This window comes from Rhinolophus ferrumequinum, chromosome 3 (genome assembly GCF_004115265.2).
Source record: "Rhinolophus ferrumequinum isolate MPI-CBG mRhiFer1 chromosome 3, mRhiFer1_v1.p, whole genome shotgun sequence".
NCBI lineage: Eukaryota > Metazoa > Chordata > Mammalia > Chiroptera > Rhinolophidae > Rhinolophus > Rhinolophus ferrumequinum.
In genome coordinates this window covers 31,821,727-31,838,966 of record NC_046286.1, presented here as the reverse complement: position 1 = coordinate 31,838,966, position 17,240 = coordinate 31,821,727, and the positions used below count along the sequence as shown (strand labels likewise).

The 17,240-nt window shown below is 35.1% G+C and overlaps 1 protein-coding gene across 1 annotated transcript in view; it reads left to right on the top strand.

Annotated features, from left to right (window-relative positions):
• LMBRD1 (LMBR1 domain containing 1) overlaps positions 1–17,240 on the top strand; it is an 88,286-nt gene that overhangs the window by 44,319 nt on the left and 26,727 nt on the right. The window contains exons 8-9 of the mRNA XM_033103010.1: positions 9,528–9,653; positions 12,022–12,174. Coding sequence (XP_032958901.1) covers positions 9,528–9,653; positions 12,022–12,174 — 279 coding nt within the window. The remainder of the gene's footprint in view (positions 1–9,527; positions 9,654–12,021; positions 12,175–17,240) is intronic.

Genomic DNA, 17,240 nt, shown 5'->3' with positions numbered 1-17,240 from the left:
TGAAAAAAAATGTCATTGGGATTTTGATGGGGATTACATTAAATCTCTATATCGCTTTCGGTAGTATAGCCTTTTTAACTGTATTGATTCCTCCAATCCATGAACATGGAAAATCTTTCCATTTCCTTCTTCAATTTCTTTTAATGTTTTATAATTTTCAGTGCAGAGGTCCTTCACATCCTTTGTTAAGTTTATTCCTAAGTATTTTATTCTTTTTGTTGCAATTGCAAAAATTTTTTTTTTGTTTTTCTGAAATTTCATTGTTAATATATAAGAATGGAATGGATTTTTGTACATTGATTTTGATTCTTGCGACTTTACTGTATTGTTTCTAATAGTTTTTTTTGCTTGTTTTTTTTTGGTGGAGAGTCTTTAGGGTTCTCTATATAAAAAATCTGCAGAAAGTGACAATTGAACTTCTTTTTTATTATTTTATTTATTTTTTTTATTATTTTATTTTTTTTAATTTATTGGGGTGACAATTGTTAGTAAAATTACATAGATTTCAGGTGTGCAATTCTGTATCACATCATCCATAAATCACACTGTGTGTTCACCACCCAGAGTCAGCTTCCCTTCCATCACCATACATTTGATCCCCCTCACCCTCATCCCCCACCCCCCAACCTCCTTACCCTCTGGTAACCACCAAATTACGTTCCCCAGATTAATTTTCAAACCCGTGGCCATCCTGTGGTCACCAACTGCCCTCCAATCCCCTCACCCTCCCCCCCACCCCCCACCCCTCCCGCCCATCTAGCAACCCTCAGTTTTTCCTCTTGTGACAATTGAACTTCTTCATTTGCAATTTGGATGCCTTTTATTTCTTTCTCTTGCCTGATTGCTCTGCCTAGGACTTCCAATACTATGTTGAATAGCAGTGGTGACAGGGGGCATGCCTGTTTTGCTCCTGATTGTAGGGGAAAAGCTTTCAGTTTTTCGCCATTAAGTGTGAACTCAATACTGGTTGAGGGTTTGTAGTATATGGCCTTTAATGTTGAGGTACTTTTCCTTCTATACCCATTTTATTAAGTGTTTTAATCATAAATGGATGTTGTATCTTGTCAAATGCATCTATTGATATGTAGTATTTGCATCTATTGATATATAATTTTTATCCTTTATTTTGTTTATGTGGTGTATCATATAGATCGATTTGTGTATATTGAACCATATATGCCCCTGGAATGAACCCTACTTGATTGTGATGTATAAACTTTTTAATGTATTGTTGTATTCAATTTGCTAGTATTGTATTTAGAATTTTTGCATCCGTATTCATCAGAGATATTGGTTGGTAGTTTTCTTTTCTTGTGCTGTCCTTACTGTGTTTTGGTATCAGGGTATCTTGCCCTCATAAAATGAGTTAGGAAGCATTGGCTCTTCTTCAGTTTTTTGGAAGAATTTGAAGAGGAGAGGTTTTAAATCATCTTTGAATGTTTGGTAGAATTCACTAGTGAAGCCATCTGGTCCTGGGCTTTTGCTTTTGGGGAAGTTTTGGATGATTGTTTCAATTACCTTTCTGTTGATTGGTCTGTTTAGATTTTCCAGTTCCTTGTGATTCAGTCTAGGTGGGTTATGTATTTCTAAGAACTTGTCCATTTCTTCTAGGTTATTGAATTTGGTGGCATATAGTCCTTCACTGTATTCTCTTACGATCCTTTGTATTTCTGTGGTGTCCATTGTTACTTCTCCTCTTTCATTTCTGATTTTGTTAGTAAGTCTGGTCAGGGGTTTCTCAATTTTATTAATCTTTTCAAAGAATCAGCTCTTTGTTGCATTAATTTTTCTGTTGTCTTTTTGTTCTCTATTTCATTTAATTCTGCTGTAATTTTTTATTATTTCCTTCCTTCTACTGACTTTAGGTTTCATTTGTTTTTTTCTAGTTCTTAAGATGTAATGTTAGGTTATTTATTTGGGATTTTTCTTGTTTGTTGAGATAGGCTTGTTATTACTATTTCCCTTTTAATAGTTTTGATGCAGTGCATTTTCTTTCTCATTTGTTTCTGTGTATTTTTTGATCTCTCAATTTATTTCTTATTTGACCCAGTCATTCTTTAATAGCATGTTGTTTAATGTCCACATATTTGTGTTTTTTCCCACTTTCTTTTTGGAAATCTCCAATTTCTAAGCATTGTGGTTGGATAATATGCTTGGTATGAATTCAGTCTTCTTAAACTTACTGAGGCTAGTTTTGTTTCCCAACATATGATCTATCCTTGAGAATTTTCTATGTGCTCTAGAAAAAGAATGTATAGTCTAGTGTTCCAGGTTGAAAGGCTCTGTAAATATTAATTATGTCCATTTGGTCTGATATGTTATTTAAGGCTGATATTTCTTTATTGATTTTTCTGTTTGGATGATCTATCCATCGCTGTCAATGAGCATTTAAGTCCCCTGCTATAACAGTGTTTTTTTCAGTTTCTCTCATTAGTTCTGTTAGTAGTTGCTTTGTATATTTTGGAGTTCTCTGGTTGGGAGCATATATATTGATAATTGTTATGTCTTCTTGTTATATTGTCCCCTTATCATTATAAAATGTCCATCTTTGTCTCTTGTTATTTTATCCTGAAGTCTGGTTTGTCAGCCGTACTTACATGTAGCCATACTTATGGCTACACCGCTTTTCTCTGGATGCCATTGGCTTGGAGTATTGTTTTCCACTCTTTTACATTGACTATTTGTCCTTGGAGCTGAGATGTCTCTCTCGTAGGCATCATATAGTTGGGTGTTGTTTTCTGATCTAATCTGCTACTCTGTGCCTTTTTATTGGTGAGTTCATTCCATTTATATTTAGGGTGATTATTGATATATGAGGATTTCCTATAGCCATTTTATCTTTTGTTTTCTGGTAACTTAGTGTGTCTGGATTTTTTTTTTAACTTTTTTTTTTTAGTAGTTACCTTTAAGTATTTGTAAAAGAAAGTTTCATATACACAGTTGTCTTTTTTCTATATATACACAGTTTTTTTTTAATTTATTGGGGTGACATTGGTTAATAATGTCCATTTCCATTTCCCTTTGCAAATTCAGACCTTTTTCCCCTCCCCTTTTATGTTCTCATTATCACAAGTTATCTTGTTTATGCTATGAGTTTATTTCTGAGTTGCAATAGCAAATAGTCTTCTTCTCTTTCCCTTTTTATGTTTTTGTTATCACTAGTTATCCTATTTATGCTGTGAGTTTATTTCTGAGTTGCAGTAGCACATTGTCTTCTTCTCTTTTTCTTTTTTTATGTTTTTATCTCCTTTACCTTTTATGTTATGTTTAAATGTATAGTGCCCTATTCTGTGTAGGAATTACCATTTCCTGTTCCTGTTAGTCATCTTACTCATAGATTTGTATCCTTTTGCCTTTTGATTTCAGGTGGAGTAACCTCCTTCAGTATTTCCTGCAATGAAGGCCTTGTTGTGGAAAATTCCCTAAGCTTTGTATATCTGGAAAGGTCTTTATTCCTCCTTCATAGCTAAAGGATAACTTTGCTGGATATATTACTTTTGGCTGGTACTTTCTCTGTTTCAATAGTTTGCATATTTAATTCCACTCCCTCCTGACTTACAGAGTTTCTGCCAAGAAACCTGATAATAATCTAATAGGCTTTCCTTTGTAGGTTACTGTCTTCTTTTCCCTGGCTACCTTGAGAATTCTTTCTTTGTCATTAATTTTTGAAAGCTTCAATATAATGTGCCTTGGAGAAGGCCTGCTAGGATTGAGGTAATTAGGTGTTATATTTACTTCTTGGATTCGAGGATCCAGTTCTTTCCATAGGTTTGGTAAGTTCTCATTGACTATTTATTTGAATAGACTCTGTTCCCTTCTCCCTTTCTTCTTCTGGTATACCTTCTTCTGGTATACCCATTGTTATTAATTGCTCTTTCTGATGGAGTCAGATAGTTCCTATAGAGTTCTTTCATTTATTTAACTCTCAAGTCTCTTTCCTTTTCTGTCTGCATCATTTCTGGATTTCTGTCTTCAATATCACTAATCCTTTCCTTCATTTGGTCAGCTCTATTTCTTAACCTCTCTATTTCATTCTTCACCTAAATTTTATTGAATTCTTTAGCTCCAGAATTTCTATTTGATTCTCTTTTAAAATTTCAACATCTTTGGTATTCATTTTGTTATTTGATTTTATTTCTGAGTTCATTAAACTGCCTATCTGAGTTTTCTTGCACCTCGTTGAGTTTTTTCAGAACTGCAATCTTGAATTCTCTGTCATTTAAGTCACATATTTTTATGTCTTCAAGTTTATTATCTGGAGATTTTAAAATTTTCTTTCCAAGCTGTCGTGTAACCTTGGTTATTCATGGTAAATGATGAATTATTTCTTTTTTTGGGCATTTAGGCGAGTGAATTCTACAGCAGGTTGATAGGAAAAAGGCTTTCTTTTGTTTTCCATTAGGTAGCCCTGGAGTGTTTTATTTTTTCTTTCCCTGTTCCTGGTTGTCCCGGTGGAAGATTTCTTGGGGAGGTGTATTTCTCGTCTGTGACCAAATTGCCTGAGTCTCAGGGCACCACCCCTGTGGGAGGATGTGGTGGGCGATGAGGTTCTGAACCCCTGAGATCCCTGTAGCCAGGTGCAGAGCTGTGCGCCTCATCAACCCTGGGTGCTCCCACTGGGATCAGCCTTGGAAGGTGGGCTTGGGCTGGGCTGGGAGAGGTGGCTGGTGTGTTTGTGGCTGTGTTCTCTGAGTAATAGCAACTGGCAGACCACAGGTGCCTCATCCTTATATCTCCTCCTCTGTCATTATTGGCTGCAGTGTGTGTCTGCCGCTCAGGAACTTTCTCTCCATTTCTCAGGGCTGTACATATTCTGCTCTTTAATCTGACACTGCTACATATTTTCTGGGTCTGCTGGTAACACTGGGATGGTGGAGGGAGGCAGCCAGCTCTGTGGCTCTGTTTTCTGGCAATGAAGGCTGTTAGACCATAGTTGTAGCACCTCTGTATTCAGTCTTTGCCCTGAGGTCTCTGCCCAATTGATGGGTTCAGCTGATCATATGCTGATCACTCAGGCAGGATTGCAGGATTGCTGAGGCCACAGAGAGTGTACCTGCAGTCTCAATCCTCCCCTCTCCCAGGACCACAGTGAGCCCCAGGCTGCGTCCTGCAGCCCCCGTCTCTGCACTTCTCCCTTCCCTCTTCCCCTGTTCGCCTCAATTCACCCACCTTCAGGTGTTCTGATACATGGATCTGTCTGTGTTGTGTAGGGAATCCTTTGTTGAATTACAGCTTTTCAACTTGTTGTAACTTCCAGGGGAGAGATCAAGAGGGACCCCTCATGCCATCATGTTTCTGACGTCACCTTGAGTATATTCCTTTCTTAAGCTTATAAACCACTTACTTGACTATTGCTTTGCAAAAATAATACAGAATTATGCTTGTTTGTTCCAGTGAATATTTGCTTCATTATTTACTCCTTTTTTCCATTTGTCCATATACATTAACTTTCTGTTTCAATGTCAAATCATAGTGCTATCTTATAAGACCTTTTAAGTGGCAATTAAACTCAATAGCTATACCAAGAATGCATGTAACTCAACTAAAAAAGTGACTACATTGTTACCAGCTAGGACCAAATATGTGAATGTGCAGGTAATGACAACTGTGTCGTGACTTCTGTCTAGCCAATGATTATAAGATGCATCCAGACTTCACTGATGTGAGATGTGAGAAAATACATGGATCTTAGAATCAATGATTATTTAAAAAGGAAATATTTATTGAGTACATGTTCAAGGAATTGTTTCATTAGTCATAATAGCATACATGTCCTTGAATAATAGGTGTTACAAATGTATGCAAGACGTGTATTCAGTTTAAAGGCAGTGCTTGGTGTCGATCTTTGGCAGTAATCCAAGGCTCACAGATTGGAAACTGTCATCCTAGTCATAGGAGAGATATGTAGGGAAAAGGTGTTTTAAACTGGGCAGTGTAAGAAGGTATTACAAAGGTTTGTAGTTTGTATACATTCTTTCAAAACATTCTGGGTTTTAAAACAAAGATTGTGATTTATTTCTGGATGTTGAAACATAAAATTGGAAGCAGTTATGATGACCTAAAAGCATTTTAAGTCTTTAGTCTTGTTGATTCTCTAGTAATTCACTAGAGGGCAGTAGTAAGCAATAAAAGTTATGTTTCTGAAAAGGATAGTCTTCATACATCTTTTTCAAAGAAGTGTGAGGTTAATTTCAAAAGATTGTTGTCTAAAGATCTTAAAGTTGTGATGAAATGTTTTGTATAATGTGTTTTTTCATGCTTATCATAATCTAAATATTAAAGTTCCTGATGAAAACTGTAACTTAAACATGCAATACTAAAACAAGCTAAAAGCTAGATAACCAAAATAATGACTGCTTTCTATTATTTGCTCTCTTTAGACAATTGAAAATTCACAAAAAGAGATTGTATTCTGGTCCATGTTACCATAAGTTATTACTAAGGACATATGTTTATTTTCTAAAATCTTTTACGTTTATTTAGGAATTCAGTTCAGCTCTTCTAATAAATATATAAATTTCATGTAAGGAAATGAGTTCATATGAATAAAGAGCTTTCTTTTTAAATGATTTTTGGTTAAATATTATCTTCTTAGAGAAACTACTTTATTTAACAAATATTCTTGGAATAAAAGTAGGAGAAAAAAGACCTAGTCCTTACATACCAAATAGTCTACTGCAGTTGTTTCTAGCATGGCTAAGGAACCTGTGTTTTTAAGAACTTTCCAAGTGATTCTGATTAGCCAAGTTTGACAGATCTAGTGATAAAACAAATGTGCAGATCAATAAAGTTAATGTAAAATGTTATGTGTTGTAATTGAGTTGTAAGGAAGGCACACGTACAAGCCAAAGGGAGGTTTCTCAGACATGTAATTAAGCTGACACCTGAAGGGCATTGAAATTTGCTAATGAAGTAGGGTGAGAAGGTAGGCATTCTCAATGAGTTCACTGCACGTACTAAAGTGTGGATGCTGGACAAAGCCTGAAGTCATATAAAATCGGAGTGTTTTAAGAAGAGGAAACGATAGGGCATAGAATAAGGTTGGTAGGGAAGAGGTCATGAAGAGCTTTGTATGCGAGGATTAGATAATTGGGGTCTATTCACAAGGTCAGTAATTTTACTTCTCATTGAAAAATAATACCGAATAACTTTTCAAACAATCTTACATGAAATGATGATATGTAAAAAAGTAGATGAACAAAGTAGAATTGCCCTGGAAAAGTAACAGCAGGTGCCTGCATCACTACCTGCCTTCTTGTCTCCTGTAGTGGCCCAAACACACCTCCACAGAATCCAAGGAACTCTTCCAGAGCACTTTGAAAACTGTTCTTATTAGTCCTGTAGAATCGTAAAGGATGTTAATTAGAGGAATGGCATAATCTGACTTGGGTGTTTGAGAGAGAGCACTTCGGAAACAGTGTAGAAGATGGACCTGTAGAAAGTGAGACCAGCAGACCAGTGTAGAGAATTTAGATGACCTTGCATTTGATGATGGACTCTAAATAGGGCCACATTATTAATACTGACTACAGCAACAAATTCCTTGGGAAACAGTATGGAATACTGAGGTTAATATACGTGGGGACCCCGATTCATCCAAAACAGAAATAAAAGTAGTGGGGTAAAATAAGCCTAGTTTGGAGGCATTTGGGAGGACAGGGAAATAATATACTTGGGCATAAACTGGGTTTAGCAAGATATTTTTGCCTTGGCATTTGGTTATAAAAAGCAATATATTGGACTTGTGTTCAAATGATATGTGAGTGGACAATTGGTAAATAATCATTATAAAATACTACATATTCATCAGACTTTTAAAGTTTTGTGTTACCTTTTTTAAAAAGTAATGTTTAAACGATGTAGAACTACTATAACCACCAAATAGGTCAAAAATGATAATTAAGGATAAGAGAATCTTGAAAGGTTAAAGTAGCTGAGGGATACTTTGGCTTCTACAGGCTTTTTATCTTTACCTTTCAGGATATAAAATTTAATGTTAAAATATAAAATTTAAACCTGATTATATTTTTCTTATATTTTACCAAGGTCATTACAAGTATAAATTTGACAAGAATTGAGTTAATTAGAAGAAAGTCACTCTGTCTGTCCAAATTACATTTTCTTCTAATCCAAACAGAATCTTTCCTGTTTGTATTATAGGGAATTTGGGAAAGCATTAATTTATATTTTAAATTTATTTAAAATGCAAAATTTTAAAGTATTTTTCCTTTAGCAAATACAAGGATTTGCATATTGGATAATAATTTCAACTAGTTAATTATCTAAATGCAACAAACTATAGAGTTGGAATTACTTGAAAGAATTAATTCATTTGTGGTATTTCTTTGTAGTCATGTTCTTGGTTCATATTCTCCCATAGTTCAAAACAAAACAAAACAAAAAAACCCTGATATATCAGAATTTATGCTTTATGATTTGAGTTGTGTTTTAACCAATGTTTAAAGGAGTCTAAGTGAAGAATATTAAAGTAATTAAAAAGGACACTAAAAGTATTTGAAGTCATCCTGGGAGTTGACAACCAGGTAGCAGAGAGCTTTAGAGAAAACATGCAGGATCACCCAGGATATTTTGGAGTTTGGGGTAAAGCCCAAGCAATAGAATTTATCACTTGTGTCCCCATTCATTGTCCTGAACTCAATCTCATGGCCCTCCCTAACAGCAGATGAAACTGGCTAAACTACTTTGGCTCTATGCTCAGGAGGAAAATGAAAAATATTTAACTACATAATGTTGTATTTGCTTTAGAGCCTTTTGCTACAACTAGGAGATGATAGTTGTCAATTTTGCTGCTAAGGATTTAAGGTCAATAATGATTTGGATAATAGTCGCATGGCAATTGTCATTAATGTTTTTAATTTGTACAATAAAAAGTCATCATTTGGGACTGGCTAATATAGAATGGGTAATATAAAATAATATATTCTTAGTGTTGATGAATAGTTCAAAAGTTATTTGTAGGGAATATTTTAAAAACTTAGCAAGAAAAGTGATTATAAATATTTAGAACTTGTAAATAAACTATATACAGATAATTGATCTGCTAATCAAATAACATGTATATTAAAATACTTACATTTTACTAAAGATTTACTACGTGTTCTTGGAGAAAATTGTTTTTTTTCCTATAGAAATAATTTTGTAAATTGTTTTTAGGAGTGCACACTATCTTAATCTCTGGTTATCCTGAAGTTGCAATTTATTTCTTTAATAAATTATTATATTTATATTAATTTTGTAGTTTGCCCTTTGAGGAATAGATATTATCTATTCTGGGAATAGTTAATATTATGTATATAACTATTCAAGTGTAAGTGTGAAGTAAACAGGACAATTATGATACATTATAATCATGATTCACTCTCATGTACCATGTTCTTCAGTGATTATACCCCTTTACAACTGCTTACTCTTTTTGTAATTACTTTAAAAAACATTTTTACCTGAGAATTGTGTATAATATGTTTAAAATAGCATTCTAAATCACAGTTTAATTTTGTTTCTTTTAGGCCTATGGCATGTCAGCATTACCTTTAAATCTGATAAAAGGCACTAGAAGCGCTGCTTATGAACGTTTAGAAAACACCGAAGACATTGAAGAAGTGGAACAACACATTCAAACAATTAAATCAAAAGTGAGTTGCTATTTTATTGTAATGAGGAAGTGTACAATTACTTTGTCTTTGAGCTGGTTTCTGATGTGACTTAGACATTGGGAAACACATATTTTTGACACTGAATTTTTGTGACATATCCTTCAAGAACCATGCCCATATTTAAAAAAGAAATTGTCTTCTGTGAAATATAGGAAACTGTCCATTTGAGAATTCCTATTAGTGTTCTAATTTCTAAAACACAAAAATTCCACGTGTGATCAAAACTTTGCTAGTTTCAGGTATGATGATTCCATGTGTAACATCAGATTCTATTGTGTCACTTTAAGTACTAGTCGAATAAGCTAAAGATTATGTGTAACCATTTGCCATTAATTGTACTTCTAAAAACAAAATAAAGGTTTTTCTTCTTCCATCACCTTTAAGTAACAGATAAACCTTAGTTATAGAACATAAGAAAAATGGAAATTTTTGTAAATAATTTTATGAAACTAGCATAGTCCTGAAACCAGACAATAAGAGCGCATAAAAAGGAAAACTGAGGTTAGCATCATGGTGGAGTGAGATGCCCCCTTTGGCTCTTCCCTTCAATCTGCAACTAGTGGGACATCTATGACTCAAGAAAAATTCCTCTGCTTAACACACTAAGATGCCTGAGAGATCCACATATCTGTACATCTGAAGGCAGGTGGATTGGAATGCATAGGGGAGGCGGAACTGGAGAAATGGCAGAGACCGTGCTTGAGACCCTGGTTCTCCTGCCATGGCAGCTGAGCCCGCAACTCTGGCCCCTCACCACAGTCCCAGCAAAGGAAAAGGGCAGCAACGCGTTTGCATTGTGACTTTTGCTCCCTTCCCCCTGGGCTACTGCAGTACTGGCTCCATCAGAAAGCTCGGTAGCAGCAGCTGCAGAAGCAATGTGTCCGACCTCAGCCTCCTGGACACAGTGGTGCCAGCAGCCGCAGGGAACTGGGCAGTAGTGGTGGTGGGGCTTGCTACCCCAGTTCCCCACCCCACTTTATCCGCTCACCAAGGTGGTGGTGCCCAAGTCCCAGACAGCTCTGGATGCAGCAGGGGCACAGGCCATCCTGGTGACTCGACGGTGATGCTTCTGACTGTAGCAAAACCCATAATCACAGTGATACTTGTAGCATAAATCACCAGTGACCCCAGAGGCACAAGCAGTGATGAAGAGGGCACTTGCGACATCTCTGGTAGATGCAGTGGAAGGTGAGAATGACTGGCTCTCAGATACAACTAGAGCAGTCAAGAGAAGCCAAAAGTGTGTGCTGTATTGCCACCTACTGGAAAAGAAGAGAATGGACTTGAACCAGGCTGTTGAATTGTTAAAATTATAGTTGTACCTAAATAAAAAACATGTTCACTGTTTCAGATGCACTGGCAGGGGAAAAATCCATCAAGGACTGTGAATCATCATGGTAACACAGTATCATGAAAAGAAAATGATAATTCTCCAGAAACCAAAATTAAAAGTCATGGAAAATTGTAGTCTAAGTGATAAGAGAAATAAAAATAGCTTTCATGAAGAAACTTGAGATACAAGAAGAGTCGGAAAGGCAGTTCAGTGAGCTCAGGAGTAAATTAATGAGCTGAAGTACTTTACCAAAAAAAGAACCAACCAAATTCTGGAGCTAAATGAGATGAAGAACGCATTAGGAAGCATTGGAAATAGAGCAGACCATACAGAAGAGAGAATTAGCGAGGTACAAAATAGAAATCTACAAATGATTCAGGTGAAAGAGGAGAGAGAACTAAGATAAAAACAAACAAACAAAACAAGCAAACAAACGAAAAAAACTACGAGTACTGTCCAACTCCATTAGAAAGGGCAACATCAGGAAAATGGGTATCCTAGAAGGAGAAGAGAGGGAGAAGGGGGTAGAGAGACTATTTAAAGAAAAATCCCTCAGTCCTGTCATGGGCCAAATCCTCTCCAGCCCTCATCCCAGCACTGAGGCCCTCCAAAGCCATGTAAATGTGTGTACAGTGTGTACAAAGCATTTTCTTCTTCTTTTTTTTTTTTTTTTACGGAGAACTGTCATTAAACAGTCATTTTCTACCTGAAAAAAAAAATATATATATATATATATATATATATATATATATTAGAAATTTCCAAACTTGGGGAAAGAACTGGCTTATATGTGTATTTATACAAGTACAAGAAGCTAATAAAACACCTAATTATCTCAATGCGAAGAGAACTTCTCTAAGACACATTATGTTAAAATTGCCTATTTGTAAATCTGCCTAAGGAGTCAAATCCAACCAAAAAAAATTTTCATTGCCTGATTTGCTAAATCTGATGGGTACTTTATTAACACCCTAATCGTAAAAAACTGTTTTTATTTTGTTCTGTTATTTGCAGAGCAAAGACGGTCGACCTTTGCCAGCAAGGGATAAACGCGCCTTAAAACAATTTGAAGAAAGGTTACGAACACTTAGGAAAAGAGAGAGGCACTTAGAATTCATTGAAAACAGCTGTTGGACAAAATTTTGTGGCGCTCTGCGGCCCCTGAAGGTAAATGGAGTTTTAAACATTATGCTGTCATTCCCCTTCCAAGTTTATAAGGACCTCTTAGAGAGTTTGAGTTCTCGTTTTGAGGTACTTCAGAGCATGGATTTTGGAATTAAAATAATCTGGTTTTGAGTCATAACTCTGTCGTTTGGTAGTTTGGGGCAAGGTATGTAACTTGTCTGAATTTCATTTACTCATGTGTAATGTAAGTATTATATGAACAGAGGTGGGAAGTTTAAATTAAAATATAGGTAAGTAATGTAATATGCTGATGTCGTATTTTGCTAAATTGTAGTTTTCTATAAATAGATTTGGGATTCATGATAGAACTTAGGAGCCCTAACTGAAAGTAATAGGATTTATTTTATTGTTAGGCGATATGTGGCTAAAAGTATGTAAAAAGGTATTTTTGAGACGGAAAAATCATTACTTTTTGTTTTTGAAACCATCATTTGCTAGCCTTGAATTCTTGGTACTGTGGCACCTAAATGTTAAGTCCCTGAGTTGAATTAAGGTCACCATAATATGACCCTGAGTCTAGAACTGCTGGCTACAGACTTCCAAATGTGCCGTTTCTATATCTGGCATTTCAAACACCAGAGTTTTGTATACCACAAGTATACAGTGTAATTCAGAAAGTGCAGTAAATAGACTGGTTTGGGGAAAGTTAGGCAAGATGAAGGCAGGAAGTGGGTTTTGGCTAAATTAAAAAAAAGTGTTTATAGAACCCCAACAAAGATCAGCCAGGTTGAGTTCTAATGCTGCTTTGTCTTCTTCTTATACTTAGAAAGGAAATGAGGAAATGCACTGAGTGCTCACCTCAAAAGTTCCTCTTTTGGCAGAGTTCTTCAAAAATATACCATAATCGATTAGTTTTATGTATCTTTTGTTAGAATAAATTTTTTTAGACATTCACCCTAGTCCTTTTTCCCAAGGTGATTTTTCTTCATAGCACCAAAGTTACGATGAAACCCTCCCAAGCTTATCTTCTTAATACTAAATTGTTTATAGCTTCTTACAAGTATTTACAACCTGGTCTGTAGCATTAACTGCCTTGTTTTAAACACGTTCTGTTCCACTTCACTGAACATATACTTAGAGGGATTTTTAAATCAACCTATTAAGTGTGCAGATTGATGTTGACAAATATAGGTGTTTAAATATCGAATATCCACGCTACCCCGAAAAGCTACTGTATGTCTCCCCTTGACCCCTTGTTCTCAGACCCCAGACAACCACTAATGTACATTACATTAAAGTATAATGTAATGTACATTATACTTTAGTTTTATGTGTTCTATGCTTTTATATAAATGGAATCATAGAGTGCATAATATTTTGTCTGGCTTCTTTGGCCCAGCCCGATGTTTTTGAGATTCATCCATGTTGTTACATTCTTTTTCAGTGGTTCATTCAGTTTTATTTCTAAGTAGCATTCCAATGTGTCAATATCACTGTTTGTTTATCCAATTACCTGTTGGTGGAGATCTGAGTTGTTTCCAGTTTGAGACTATTATGAATAGTACTGGTGTGAACATTTGTGCATAAATCCTTGTGTAAATATGTGTTTTCTTTCATTCATTTTTCTTGGGTGAATACTTCCAGGAGTAGAATAGCTGGGTCTAATGTTTAATATACGTTTAAATTTATAAGAACCTTCCAAAGTGTTTTCCAAAGGGGTTGTGCCATTTTTCATTCCACAGCAATATAAGATTTCCAATTTCTTCATATCCTTGTCAACTCTTAAGTTATAACTGTTTGTAATAGTTATCCTACTGGGTGTGTAATAGAATCTCATTATGGTTATGATTTGCATTTTCCTGGTGGCTAATGATATTGAACATCATCTTGTATTTTTATTAGCCATTTGTATGCCTTCTCTAAAATGCCTATTGAAATCTTTGACCATTTTTTTTTTAATTTTTTAAATTGATTATTTTAAGTGTGGTTTTCCAGGACCCATCAGCTCCAAGTCCAGTAGTTGATTCAATCTTGTTGTGGAGGGCACAGCTCACAGTGGCCCATGTGGGGATCAAACCGGCAGCCTTGTTGTTAAGAGCACGGTGCTCTAACCAACTGAGCTAGCAGCTACCCCATCTTTTGACAATTTTTAAAATTAGGTTTTTGTTTTTATGAATGAGTTACAAGAATTCTTCATATATTCTGGATCAAGTACTTTGTCAAATAATATGTATTGTGAATGTTGCCGCCTAGTTTATGGCTTGCTTTTATGTTTTCTTAACACTGTCATTCAAAGAGCTCTTATAGCAAATATTTTCTTCTAGAAGTTTTATAGTTTTAGGTCTTGTATTTAGGTTTGTGGTCCATTTTAAGTTAGTTTTGTGGGGTGGTATGACTTAAGGGTCAAGGTTTATTTTATGTTTCATGTAGGTGTCAGCACCGATTTTTGTCAGGACTACCCTTTGCTCATTGAAATTCTTTGGCACTTTTGTCAAATCAATTGAGCATAATGTGTGTGAGGTTCCATTTTTGGACTCTTTCTTCTGCATCATTGATCTACATATATGTGTCCTTATGCTAAAACGTGATTACTGGAGCTTTAAAATCAGTCATGAAATCAAGTAGTGTAGGTTCTTCAGTTTTGTTTTCTTTTGCAAAATTATTTCAGCTGTGCTACAACCTTTGCATTTCCATATAAACTTTAGAATCAACTCATAATTCCACAAAACACCCATGGGGATTTCTATTGAAATCACTTTGAATCTAAAGATAAACTTGGGGAGAATTGATAATCTTTATATTGAATCTTCCAATCCAAGAACATATCTTTCCGTTTATTTATGTTATCGTAAATTTCTCTCAGCTCTCGTTCGTAGTGTTAAGTGACAAGGTCTTGATAATATTTTAATAAATTTATCTGTAAGTATATTATTAGAAATGATTTTGTTTATTTTAATTCTCAAGTATTTGTTGCCAGTATGTAGAAATTTGTTTTTGTACATTGACATTGTATTATGAAACCTGGCTAAATTATTAGTTCTAGTAGCTTTTATTACAGATTCCTAAGAGATTTTTATGTACATGATCATGTCAGCTGCTAAAAGACAGTTTTACTTCTTCCTTTCAGGTACGACATTTTCAAATGTTTTCTTTTTCTTACTGTACTGGCTGTAACCTCCAGTACAATCAGGTTATTATTTATTCCTTTTACTATATAAATGTGTTATTCCACAATATTGATCTAAATTCTTACCTATCTTCCCATTATCTAGTCCTAAGTTAGTAATAATTAGTTAGGAATAATCAGTAATAGGCATGCCTGAAGGAGACATCTGGGGATACAAACTTACTGTTATGTACTTGAAGGTTCAACATGAATGCCACGGGATAAACACTGCTTTTTTTTGTTTGGCTCAAATGAAATATGAAAATTATTTTTCATCACTCCTGTGTTTTTCCACAGTTGATATAATTCAGAAATAGGAAGCCAAAGACTGTTAGTGGTTCCTAAACATTAGCGTCCAAGTAGTCCTAGTAGAGGAAGGGAGAGACAGGTCCACTCAGCTCTCGGCAGTGTGCACTATGTGCTGAAGGGACTGAAGACTGGTGAGAGGCTCCTGATACAAAATTTCTTTGAAGTTATGTTCTATCTCAAAATTTTGTGGTAGTATTATTGCCTTTACTCTGTGCTGTAATCCATGTTTGTTTTATTATAAAATGTATTAAATTTAAAATTTTGCTAATGCAAAAGTTCAAAGTTCTGCAGTCTTTTTCCCATAAGAGTAGATTCCCATGAGATGCTTATTGGTCTTGTGATTGCACGTGGCCATGAGAATGCACAGGGCCACACATTCCCTAGCATGGGGCTCTCTCCTTTCCGAAGCAGAAGGGTTCACAGCATGGACTGTGCTGTCATACACATCTGGTGTTGAGTCCTTACTCTGATCCTCACCAGCTACATAACCTCTTTTAACTTCACATTTCCAAACCCCACTTTTCTCATCCTTAAAATGGAGTTATGAGCTTAATCTTATTTTTGTTATAGGAATTAAATGAATAATGTATGCAGTGCGTTGCCTTTTGATGTAAACAGCTCAGAAAATTACAGCTGCTATTGTTATAGTTCTATATATAGGGTTTTTCAACTTCTTAAGAACAGTGCCATGAACTCAAGGGAGAAAATTGGTTTTGCATTGAAGACTCTTGTAAAAATAAATATCTAATTAGAATACGTTAATGGCTCCTTAAAACAGCATTTATATGTACTACTAAACACATTTCTAAGCATACAGTCTAATGTTCATTAAATACTTGATTAAACTCTCCCCTCACAGAAGGACATACTTTGAGCTTGTATAACTAATTGGCCCTGGTAACCTATAGATCCATTAGGTTTTAAATATAACTTGAGATTTTACTATATATACACCTCTTAGTATACATACCTCTTATATTTCCATAGAAACTTATAAATTCACATCCATAATTACATCACATAATTTTCCATACTTTTTTATTTTGGTAAAATATACATAACACAAAATTTATTTATCATTTTAACTATTTATAGGTACATTAAGTGGCATTAAATATATTCAGAATATTGTGCAACCATCACCACTATCAATTTCCAGAACTTTTTTGTCATCCTAAACAGAAACACTGTACTCATTAATAACTCCTCATTTCTCCCCTCTACCCATACCCATAACCTCTAATGATTTCTATTCTGCATTCAGTCTCTTGGAACTTGCTCAGTCTAGGAACCTCATATAACTGGAATCATACTGGATATGTCCTTTTGTGTCTGGCTTATTTTACTTTGCATAATGTCTTCAAGGTTTGTCTATTTGTAGATGTATCAAAATTTCACTCCTTTTTAAGGCTGAATAATGTTCCCTGTATGTATATAACACATTTCGTTTATTCATCTATTGGTGGAAATTTGAGTTGTTTTCAACTTTTGGCTATTGTGAATAATGCTGCTATAATTGGTGTACAGGTATCTGTTTGAGTCCACACTTTCAGTTCTTTTGAGTATATCTCTAGAAATGGAATTGCTAGATCATATGGCAATTCTGTGTTTTAATTTTTTGAAGAAACTACAA